This window comes from Nematolebias whitei, chromosome 7 (genome assembly GCF_014905685.2).
Source record: "Nematolebias whitei isolate Nwh7 chromosome 7, NemWhi1, whole genome shotgun sequence".
In the NCBI taxonomy this organism is placed as follows: domain Eukaryota; kingdom Metazoa; phylum Chordata; class Actinopteri; order Cyprinodontiformes; family Rivulidae; genus Nematolebias; species Nematolebias whitei.
This window is the reverse complement of record NC_056504.1, coordinates 24,459,272-24,471,731: the sequence shown is the minus strand read 5'-3', so window position 1 is coordinate 24,471,731 and position 12,460 is coordinate 24,459,272. Positions and strand designations below refer to the sequence as shown.

The 12,460-nt window shown below is 41.9% G+C and overlaps 1 protein-coding gene across 1 annotated transcript in view; it reads left to right on the top strand.

Annotated features, from left to right (window-relative positions):
* Window positions 1–12,460, top strand: part of phtf1 (putative homeodomain transcription factor 1) — a 55,588-nt gene that overhangs the window by 35,653 nt on the left and 7,475 nt on the right. Inside the window, exons 7-14 of the mRNA XM_037679317.1 lie at window positions 101–292; window positions 445–684; window positions 847–975; window positions 2,299–2,568; window positions 4,228–4,359; window positions 4,466–4,552; window positions 4,779–4,934; window positions 5,738–5,833. Of these exons, the coding sequence (XP_037535245.1) occupies window positions 101–292; window positions 445–684; window positions 847–975; window positions 2,299–2,568; window positions 4,228–4,359; window positions 4,466–4,552; window positions 4,779–4,934; window positions 5,738–5,833 (1,302 nt within the window). The remainder of the gene's footprint in view (window positions 1–100; window positions 293–444; window positions 685–846; window positions 976–2,298; window positions 2,569–4,227; window positions 4,360–4,465; window positions 4,553–4,778; window positions 4,935–5,737; window positions 5,834–12,460) is intronic.

The following is a 12,460-nucleotide window of genomic DNA, read 5'->3' as shown; positions in this document are numbered from 1 at the left end:
CGTTTCCCTCCCTCAGGGAACATTGGTTATATTCATAACCTCCAGTTTTCAAAGAGATTTCAATAAGATGATTATATGTGTGTTTTATAATGGATTTCAGAGTAAAAGTAATTCAGGATTTGGGGCATCTGATGAGCTATCTAGTGAAGAAGAAGAAGGTGGAGTGGAAGATATTCGGCCAACACAACATCTGAAGGTTCACACAACTAGTCCAATATCAATATCTGCTTCAGCATCTCCTGTTAGGAAGAGAATTGTGAAATCTTCTCCTAAACCAACACCAAGACCTCAGGTAAACTTTTTGCCTCATTGTAAGTTGAACTTTAAAGTATGTTTAATTAAAACGCTCCCTTGACTCAGACGTATAGTTTGTATAACTACATGTTTCTAATGTACAATAATGAAGAAGGGCACTGTTGATAAAGTGCAATGTTCTGTGGGCAGGAGGGGAATGTGGCTTCTAACAAGGCGAAGCTTCGTAAGATGGAGCGCCTCATGCCAGGTTCTCGTCCTGCCTCTGACACGGACGACACAATGTGGGAGGAGCTCCTCCAGGAGCCTGACTCCCCCTCCACGGGGAGCAGTGACAGCGAGATTGATGGGAGATGTACCGCTGGGCTGAACATCCAACAAAACACCACTCAGAGCAGTGGTGATGAAAGCCTGCAACAAGGAATCAGCAATGTAAATATAAAATTTTAATAAGTTATAAATATATTTATATGTTGCAGTATAATCCTACTCAGTAAAAAAACAAATTTGCTTCATATGAACCATGACATGCCAATATTTTGTTTGCAGAATTGAACGTTACATTTACACACACATTGCTGTGATTTATTTCAGAGCCAGCTGACTTGGCTTCAGGCATGTCACCCCTCAAAGGACCGTGTTAGTGCTATAATATGGGAGAATGGAGAGTGCAAGAAAGCAGACATATCGGTACTGGAGATCAGTGGGATCATCCTCACACGGGTACACCTTCACATCTTATTACCATATTTTTCAGCCTATAAATCGTGGCTTTTTTGCTTAATTTACATGCCCTGCGACTTATACACTGAAGCGACTTATTTATAGATTTTTTTCCAATATTTATAAACCAATTTTTGGCTGAGATATGACCGTTTTCATTCATTCTTACTAAAATATTGAACACTACCATTTTCAGCTGCTAGATGGCACTTGAGTAGTAAGGCATGCCATTGTGCCATGTAATAGATAAAACTGGCTATTAATGACACAATCGGCTTGCCATACACTCCCACATTCATCCAGCTCTCCTGGAGCAACTGTCAAATCTGCTTAATTTTTGCTGCGCCGCCCCGGTGAGATGCAGCTAATTTGACCACTGAAGTGCATTTATTAAGTAAAAGTTAAACAGATGCACATTTGCTATAATGTCGAGCAAACAATTGTTTTAGATGCTTATCTTGTTAAATTTTGAAGAAACGCACAGCAAGTCGTCCTGTGCATGCTCCTACTTCTGCATATCGGCTTTTGAAATGCAGCTGATTTGACTGTCAAAGTGCATTTATTAAGGAAAAGTTAGACTGAGACACACTTTACTATAATTATGAGCAAACAAATAATTGTTTTTAAGTGTTATTCTTTTTAAATTCTTGTTAAAGTCCTCACGTGCACGCTCCCGCGGCCACCATTTGGCAGCTAATCGATTTTTGGCACACCAGCCCACATTTCCGGGTGGTCACTGGTCAGCGGTGATGTGTAACAAACGCCGCTTCACCGGTGACGCATAATAGATGCGACGTATACAACGAAGCAACATAAAAAAAAATTCCATTTGTATGCATCCTTTATGATTATCTATCGTTGTCTTTGTTGTCCACTGTTATCATTACTCTTTGTTAAAATCAGGTCTCTCTTGTAAATGAGTTTTCGAGGCTCATTGGGATTAACCTGTATAAATAAAGGTTGAATGAATGAGAAAAAAAATTTGGATTTTTCCACCTTATTAGACATATTTGAGCAGATGCAACTTAAAGGGTGGTGCGACGTGTACGGTGGAAAATATGGTAACATGATATCTCTGAATAGAATTACAAATCTTGAACAGCTTATGATGAATAGGTCTATATGCTGCTGGGTAAGATTTAATTGGTATGACTCTGTTGAGCTTGTAGCTGTCAGAAAATGTGAATAATGTGCTGCACATGGTCAAATCTTTCAATAATGGTGTTCATTTACAAAGTTTACGACGAGTGTCTAAGGCTGTTTTAGAAAAGCAGTTGAAGTACATGTTGTCTCAGGTTTGTCTTGCTGTGTTTGTTGTTTCAGGTGAAGTTAGTGGAGCAGGGCATTGGTTACCTTGGCCTCGGTGGCCTTATGACTGCCACCCTGGCACTGCTTCCCTTTGCGTTCCGCCTGGCTCAACGTTTGGACATGTCGAGCCTCAGCTCCCTCTCTCTCGCACAGCTGGTTGAAATCGCAGTGGGACCGACGGACGCCCGATCTTCTGCCTTTTTCTTCATCACAACAATTCAAAGAGTCTGTCTCACAGGGCTGTTCTTTTTTATGATGTGTGTAGCTGAGAGAACCTACAAACAGGTGAGACATGTTGTAAGTAAAGCTGAAGCAAAAAAATACAGTTTAATCATTCTTTTAAGAATTTATAACCTAAACATTTGATTGGAGCGGCTGTGGCTGAGTGGTTAGAGCAGTCGTCCGCCAATGCAAGAATTGGGGGCTCAAATCCACCAGCAGTCACATGCCGAAGTGTCCCTGGGCAAGACACTGAACCCCTTATAGCCTCCGATGTGTGTCCCATCAGTGTATGAATGTGATAAAGCTCTGATTAGTCTCATTAGAATAATTTTTTCAATTAGCTTTGTAGAGATCTAGTAGAGTGCTGTATGAATGGTTAAATGAGGACACAGATTGTAGTGTAAAGCGCTTTGAGTATCTGGAAATAAGATAGAAAGGCGCTATATAAGTACAGTCCATTTACCATTGTCATTGCTTCTCAAGGCCACATTAATGTTTTTTTATTAAATACGAGACAGATTTAGTTTGTTTAAATTTATAAAAATAAAACCTGTAGGTAAATGCATAATGGAGTAAACGTCAGCCACTTTCTAACTGGTTTGACCCATTATCTTGGTATCTGCTAACTTAAGAGACCATATTATCTTATTTCTCTTTAGTGTTTTTGTCAAATGGTGCATGTACCAGTAGTCACAATCCATTAAGATGGAGGAAATTGAGACTCTTGTGTGTGTTGAGACATTTTGTGGACTCGCATGAATGCTGTTTACTCACTATTCACAGCAGTTGCATCCTTACCTTAATGAACACAAAATCAAAATATATTTATCTCACCACTTCCTGAAATACTTTGATTGCAGTTTAGTTTTTATAACCTTTTATTTACTGACAGTATCATTAAACGTATTTGCCTAATGCCTGCAAAGAGGCTCATTTTGACCTTTCAAATAAAGAATGACCGTACATCCTCCAGAAGATCCTCACTGTTTACATGGCAGGGGGGCGCTGAGTTGGCAGAGGCTCACATCCAGAGAAGACAGCAACATTTACACCCATATCTTTTTTTTGCCCATTACAACTTAACAGGGTTGTTTCAGTTCACAAAAAATGTCAAAATATATTTGGATCAAAGCTGTGCATTAACTAGCATGTCAAGGAACCTAAGCGCAGGCTGAAAGTGAGCAAGAACATCCACAGGAAGAAACAGGACAACAGTAAAGAAAACCAGACTAGGGATATGTGAAGAGGAATGAAAGAAATCGGCTTACAGCAAAAAGGAAAGGTGAGGGGACAGCAGAGGGACAGCTAACGAGTTAAAGCAGTTTTTAAATAGGTATGACTCCAGTGCCCCATCCCCCAATACCATGCAGACGGCCATTATAAGCTCTGATCCAGACACTCTGCCACCCATCCTCCTGAAGAGGCTCAACCAGAGAAAGGCTGCTGGGCCGGATGGCATCAGCCAGACCGACAGCACTGACCTGTCACATCATGAACATCATGGAGAGGCTTGTCCTAACTCACCTCTGATCACTGGTAGGCTCATCACAAGACCCTCTGCAGTTTGAATACCAGCCAAAGGTTGGAATTGACAGCATCATCAAATTCTTGCTGCAGAAGGCATACTCCTTCCTGGAGTGGTAATGTCCACATATAGATTTTCTTTCCTTATTATTGCCAATGTTATGATGTATGTTTGTGTATGTCCTTGTTTTCCTACAGAGACTCTTATTTGCCAAATTTTTCAGCCATCTCACTTCAGCTCGCAAGGCTAAGAAGTCTGAGGTCCCTCATTTCAGGCTGAAGAAAGTGAAAAACATAAAGATGTGGTTGTCACTACGCTCTTTTCTCAGGGTGTGTAACCTCCGGTTTTAACACAGTCAATTGTTGCTTCACTAATAGATGAGTGTCCTGCACTTGTTTTGGCAACAAGATGTCTTTGTTTTGCTGCTCATTTCAGAGACGAGGCCCACAGCGCTCCGTAGATGTCATTGTCTCCACGATCTTCCTTTTAGCGCTTTCCATTTCATTCATCATCTGCGCCCAGGTCAGTCAGACATGTTGGAACAGGTTTGATGTGTATAACGAACATTGATTTAATTGTGTTGAATACGGGGGGGGGGGGGGGGGGGTGTCAGGCAAGAAGCTGAAAAGACAGAAAGTTACAACAAAATTCAACAGTCTATGCCTAAAACATGACTAAGCGCAGATCTGTTTTTATGCCAGATAACCGCGTTATCTCGACTTGTAACATCTCCTCTGCTCCATTTCAGCTTCTGCACAACCACAAGACATTTCTAGAGTCTTTATTAAACTGGGAACTCGTGTTGTGGTGTTCTTCCCTCCTCCTCTTCCTGCTGCGGCTCGCCACTCTGGGCTCAGAAACCAACTCGAAGTACAGCAACTCCTCTGTGCTGCTGACTGAGCAGGTGAGGCCCCCTGGCTGCAGAGTGCAGGAGGTGCAGAAGGTTTGAGCACTGAACTGCAGGATCAACAGTCATTAGGTGTTTCATTCTCTGGGGATGTGTTTGCTTTCATGCCACCTGGAATGCTGATTGTGTAAAGTTTGACAGTCAGTGCAGCCACGTCACTGCACTTTGACTTTCAACAGCAACAATGGAGGATGGAGCAGTCGGAGCTATGTTATTGTATCCCTTTCCCCTTGTGTACGGTAGTCCTACTTCAATTTTTAAATGTTCTGGCATTGTTTGAGGGCTTTGTGGATGTTCAGCTTTGAGAGTTCTGCAGAAATCTTGTTGAAATTGAAGTTCTTTTTAAGAGGAATCCAAGTCACACTGGATCTGTTCTGTAAACTATAGGCTCAGTAAAGCTTGACATTTAGTGTCCCTCCGTTGCTGGAGGCCGTTTCTCATCTTGTGAGTGATGCTGTAAATAACGCCAACATTTATAAATGGTGTGGGTCCTGGAAGAGCTTTAAACTTGTTCAACCAATCAATGCACTTATGTTTGGACCAGCCACATCCCCTTATGTCACTCAGAGGTTCCCACTGAGCTAAGAAAACACTTACTGTAAAACGAGAGCTAAAACTGGCCCAACAAACAGTTACTGGGACCACGAATGGCCACAATACCCCAGTGCCAAAAATAAAATAAGAGAACTGATTTTATGAACTCCCAGGTGGTCCAAAATTTCCTCTTGTTTATAGGTTAAAAATACAAGTTTGATCTTTGCTGTGCATCTTACAGTGTGTACATCTGTTGCTGGTTACAGATCAATCTGTATCTGAAGATGGAGAAAAAGCCGTATAAGAAAGAACAGCTCAGTATAGTGAACAACGTCTTAAAACTGGCTACAAAGTTGATGAAGGTAAGCAAACGTTTGAACTTTAATTGTAAAGTTTTTATCAATTGGAGCCTAGTTTGAAAATGCATGTCTTTCTAGTTACAGAGTAATTCAATTGAGTCTAATTAAAAAGTAAATTATTATAATAATTTAATACTAAGAGTTCACCATCGACCATGAGATCCTCATTCATTGCTAGGTTGGAGCAGTGGGTGGGCATCACAGGGTCAGCCCTCAATTGGTTCAGATCTTACCTCGCTGACAGACCCTTTTGTGTCTCCATCAAGGATTTTAGTTCTGCAGCGGCAGAGCTTAAATGGGGGGTTCCGCAGGGGTCCATCCTGGGTCTCCTCCTATTCTCTTTATACCTGCTACCACTTGGTGCTATTTTCCAGAAACACAACATACCCTTTCATTTCTACGCTGATGACTGTCAAATTTACTTTCCCCTAAGACACAATGGTACATGCTCTATTCAACCTCTGCTCAACTGCCTGGCTGACATCAGGGACTGGATGGCTTTAAATTTCTTAAGTTTCAATGAAAAGAAGTCTGAAGTCATGTTATTCCCTCCCAACGACACAATCACAAACCACTGCATTGACCTCTCCGCTCTAACCCTGTCAGAAAAACAAAGAGTCACTAATCTGGGCATGATAATGGACCCTTCCCTGAAACTTAACAATCATGTAAACATGATTGTTAAATCATGTTTCTTCCGACTGAGGCGGCTGTCTAAACTGAAGTCCATATTGTCCAAAAATAACCTGGAGACAGTAATACATGCATTCATTACATTTAGGCTTGATTACTGCAATTCGCTCCTGTTTGGTATCTGTCAAACCTCCAATGCACGACTACAACTGGTCCAGAATGCAGCAGCCCGATTTTTAACCAGTACAGGCAAAAGAGAGCACATTACACCAGTTTTGGCCTCCCTACACTGGCTACTGGTTCACTTTCAAATCCAGTTCAAAATACTCGGTTCAAAATACTCCTGTATGTCTACAAATTGCTGAACAGTGTCGCCCCCCCAATCTCTCTGATCTGCTACAGCCGTATGTTCCACCACGTTCCCTGAGGTCAGCGGACCAGTTGCTCCTCACAGTTCCAGGAACTCGTCTTAAGCGCAGAGGTGACAGGGTCTTCTCTGTAGCAGGCCCAAGACTTTGGAACGAGTTGCCTCTGCTTGTCAGACAGGCCCCCTCCCTCTCGGTTTTCAAGTCCCGTTTAAAAACCCACTACTATTCAGTCGCTTTCAACACCAGATGACACAGATGACCTGTGTTTTGAACCTGTACGCTCCACACTGGTTTGTCGTCATATTTATTATCTGCATCGTTTTTATGTCTTTATTCTGATTTACCTCATTTTGTATATTGCTTTGTGTGTTGCCTGTTTTTTTTTTTTTGTCTGTACAGCACTTTGGTTGGCCTTGTCGCTGTTTTAAGTGCTCTATAAATAAAATGGTATGGTATGGTATGGTATGGTATGGTATAAGCTAGTTTCTTGTCCTGTGTGTGAGACAACATCAGTACATTAAGAATGTATCCTATCTTCTTGTATTATGTATCATGAAATAAAGAATGTATACTGGTGGAATAAACAAAATAAACATCAAATAAGACGATAAAATTAAATAAATAAAACTGTATTAAAAAAAGTGCCTTCCGGGGGGGCATGGTCTGACAGTGACATGAAGTAGACGTGTCCAGTGCTCCGGTAAAACTTTACTTCTAAACAATACCAAGCCCTCTACATTTACTTTTATGCAGAGTATTGCACACCTAACTTTCATCAAACATTTGTTTAATGATATATCATCTTAAACATGTCTCAAAAATCGACAAAATCGAGCAAGAAGGACGACGCTCAGGCTGGCCTAACCCTAGAGGCCATTACATCTCTGCTTGAGGAGCACCGCGCTGCGCTGTCAGCCGAGTTCAAAGCCACCTTCAATCAGCTGGATGCCAAACTGGACCAGACCCAGCTCGCAGTGGAGGAACACGGCCAGCGTGTCTCATCACTGGAACTTGCCACTGACGACCTGAGCCAGCGCCTGACGGAGGTGGAAAACACCTGCTCAACTCTCCAGGAGGACAACTCCAGACTAAAGGCCAAACTTGCAGACTTAGAAAGTCGAAGCAGACGGCAGAATATTCGTATTCTGGGCCTACCGGAGTCTATCGAGGGCGGACGCCCCACGGACTTCTTCTCCAACCTGCTGTGCGACATCTACGGGCGTGACACTCTTCCATCCCCCCCCCCGAGTTGGACCGAGCTCATCGATCCCTTGCCCCGAAACCCGCCTCGGACCAGCGGCCGCGCCCGGTTATCCTGCGGCTACACCGGGTCCAGGTGAAGGAGCTCCTCATCCGGGAGGCCCGACGCAGAGGAAAGCTTGAATACCGGGGGACACCGGTGCGGATCGTGGAGGATTACACACCTGAAGTCCTGAACCAGCGCGCCGAATATAAAGACGTGATGGCTTCACTGTACTCTCTGGGTCTAAAACCGGCATTGCTTTTTCCTGCCCGACTCCGTGTGACTCTACCCGGAGGTAACAAAAGTTGGCTTGGGTCTGTGGAGGAGGCGCAGAAATACATCGACACCTTATCTCAGTCTTCACAGCGCAAGTAACACTTAACTTTTCCTTTGACTGTTGAGCAACGCGTTGGTTCCGCACTGGATCTGTTTATGATAAACTTTTTCTTACTTAAGGTTATATACATTTGAGAATAGGACTCTGCACATACTGTTCTGATTAATACATTTTTGTTTTCAGTGCCCTAAAAAAGTGCGGCTTTCTTTTTGTCCGTTTGTCTGTGCGATCAGACGCACACCCAAACAGTTGAATCGGGTATAAATGTGTGAATTATATAACGTTTCAATATATTTTTCTGAAGCTTAATTCAGCATTTTTCTTCTTATTTACCTGCGCAATTTGACTTTAATTTAATTTAATGTAACTTTATACTCTTATGTGTGTGCGTGTTTACACATGCATTTATCTGTACCATTTTTGACATAACTTTGCATACTTTAATAGCCTACTGTTATGTGAGGTGCTTATACAACCTTTTTTTACGATACTGGAGCTGGAGCACTAGTTTAGAAGTTAGACAGGTGCCTTATTCTTTATTTTCTATGGAGCTTGCTGCTTTTGTTTTTTTGCAGCTGTCCAGGCTGGGGAGGGGGGGTGGGGGGTCCGTTACTGCCATTAACTTTTTTTTTATGCTATTTTGCCAAGAACTGCACAGCCATCCACACAGCCAACTGTATTATTGCTTATTTTTATTATACAAATGTCTAGTAATATGACTGGTCAGTTGGTGTTGTCAAGCTGGAACGTTAAGGGTCTGAACCACCCGGTCAAAAGAAGGAAGGTGCTTTCTCATTTAAAACAATTAAACACAGACATTGCTTTTCTGCAGGAGACTCACATACGAAGTGAAGATAACAAAAGATTACTGCAAACGTGGCAGGGGCAGAGTTTTCACTCCTCCTTTAGAGCGAAGGCTCGTGGCGTCTCAATCCTCATCAGTCAGGACATTTCTTTTGAACCTCTTGAAGTTAACTCAGATAAGTATGGTCGCTATGTGATAGTTTCCGGTAAATTGTACAATACACCAGTAGTGCTTGTTAACATTTATGCCCCAAATACAGATGATGTAGGCTTCTTTGAGAAAGTATTTTCACTGCTTCCAGACCTTAACATATTTTCATTGGTACTTGGAGGCGACCTAAATTGCTGGCTGGACTCAGTTTTGGACAGATCCTCTACCAACCCCGTCACAGCCAGCAGGTCATCCCACACTATCCGTGCCTTTTTATCCAAGTATGGTCTGTGCGATGTGTGGCGTTTTTTACACCCCGCTGAGAGAGAATATTCTTTTTTTTCTCATGTTCATCATACATACTCAAGGATTGATTACTTTTTCATTGACAATAAACTTCTTCCCTCTGTCCGTGGCTGTAACTACCACAGTATTGTCATCTCAGATCACGCACCTGTGACTCTAGCCCTGTCCCTCCCTGACGTTCCTTTGAGGAGCAGACAGTGGAGATTAAATTCAACGTTGTTGTCAAACAAAGATTTTGTCACATTTATAGAGAAAGAAATAACATTTTTCCTATCCACCAACAGAACTCCTGGGATCCCACTTTCAACAGTCTGGGACACGCTTAAGGCCTATATCAGGGGACAAGTCATTTCATACACCGCTCGGCTGAAGCAAAAATCTCAAAAAGAAAGAACAGTTCTGGCCCAGCAAATTAAAGAAATAGATAAACAATATGCTCAAAACAAATGCCCTAATCTCTACAAAAAACAGCTAGAACTCAAAACTAAATTTGACTTATTGACCACACACTCGATAGAACAATTACTCTTAAAAAATAAATCCACATTTTACATACATGGAGAAAAGTCAGGAAAACTACTTGCAAATCAGTTGAAGGGTGCCAGGGCCAAACAATTAATCCCTAAGATCCAATTAAAGAATGGCAATTTAACTCTAGATCATTTACAAATTAATGAAGCATTTAAGGACTTTTATACTCATCTATATACTTAAGAATCCCAAACCAATAAGAATTTATGTTCCGATTTTCTTGACCAGATTAATATACCCAAACTCATACCCAACAGAAAAGAGGCACTGGAGATCCCAATATCCCTCACAGAAATTGAGTCTGCTGTCTCAGTAATGCAGTCCGGCAAATGTCCGGGTCCTGATGGCTTCCCTGCAGAATTTTTTAAGAAATTTTCTCCATTACTCTCCCCACTTCTACATTCGGTTCTTTCAGAGTCGTTTAGCCAGGGATCCCTTCCAAAATCTTTCTCTGAGGCCTGCATTATCCTCATTTTAAAGAAAGGAAAAGATCCAACTCAATGCTCTTCTTACCGACCAAGCGCCCTTATAAATACAGACGCCAAAATTTTAGCCAAAGTCCTAGCCCTTAGGCTAGATAAGATCCTTCCTTTTATTATATCAAAAGACCAAACTGGATTCATTAAAGGTAGGCAGTCCTTCTTTAATATCAGGCGTCTTTTTGACATTATTTATTCTCCTTCGACTACTGTCCCAGAGTGTGTCATCTCCCTTGATGCGGAGAAAGCATTTGATCGTGTTGAATGGGACTACTTGTTCAATGCTCTTGGCAAATATGGTTTTGGCCCCAACTTCATCACATGGGTACAGCTAATTTATTCACATCCCACTGCAACCATTCGTACCAACTTTCAGATATCTAGACCATTCAATCTGCATTGAGGAACTCGCCAGGGTTGCCCACTGAGCCCTTTACTCTTTGACCTAGCAATTGAACCTCTCGCCATTGCTTTACGGTCCTGTAATACAATTTCAGGAACCTGGAGAAGTTGTCTGGAGCACAGGGTATCCCTCTATGCTGATGACCTCCTACTCTTCATCTCTCACCCGACTGACACATTGCCTTCCATTCTATCATTGCTTAAGGAATTTGGAATACATTCTGGCTACAAATTAAACTTAAGTAAAAGTGTAATTTTCCCCATTAATATCTTGGCACAGGCTCTTGACTTCAGTAATTGGCCTCTGAAAGTTGAGAATCAAAAATTCTCTTACCTGGGTGTTATAGTTACTAGGATGTACAAAGATCTGTACCAAGAAAATTTTGTCTCTCTACTGAACCAGACAAAGCAGGCGTTATCCCTGTGGTCACCGCTTTCCACATCTCTCATAGGCCGCATTAATTCAGTCAAAATGCTCACTTTGCCTAAATTTTTGTATCTCTTCCAAACCATTCCAGTTTTTATTCCTGGTTCATTTTTTGTGCAATTAAATTCCATCATTTCATCGTATCTCTGGCAGGGAAAACGTCCGCGCTTAAATAAGACACATCTCCAAAAAACCAAGATCGCAGGCGGCCTTGCCCTTCCAAATCTCCGTTTCTATTATTGGGCTGCAAACTTGCATTGCCTTGCATTTTTATCATTCTATTACAATAGGCCGGACTGCCCTGACTGGGTAGCGATGGAGTCAATATGTTCCGGGAAGTGGTCCACCCTGGCCTTTTTGGGATCCTCGCTCCCACTTCCACCACTTACAACTATTACAAACCCAGTTGTTAAACACTCACTAAAAATATGGGTACAATTTCGTAAATGCTTCGATCTCTCCAGTTTCTCTCTCTATACCCCTATCATGTCTAACCAGTCCTTCAAACCCTCATCTCAGGACCCTGTTTTCAAAGAATGGGAGAGAAGGGGCATAGTACGCTTCAAAGACTTGTTCCACAATAACACTCTAGCTTCATTTCAACAATTAAGTGAAAAATTTAGCCTTCCTCAATGAAACTTTTTCAGGTATCTCCAAATACGACACTTTATTATCCTTCATCTGCCAAGCCTCTCCATTTCAACAGATACCAATACTGTTGATACTATTCTTTCTCTAGACCCTAATAAAAAACATTCTATTTCATCCATCTATAGCAGATTACTGGATTTGAAGCGTGTTCCCTCAGATAAATTCAAAGCTGCTTGGGAAGAGGATCTTGGCTTCTCTATTTCAGAGAACTCCTGGACCTCCATACTCAGACTGGTGAGCTCCAGTTCTCTATGTGCTAGACATCACCTAATCCAATTTAAAGTGGTGCACAGAGCTC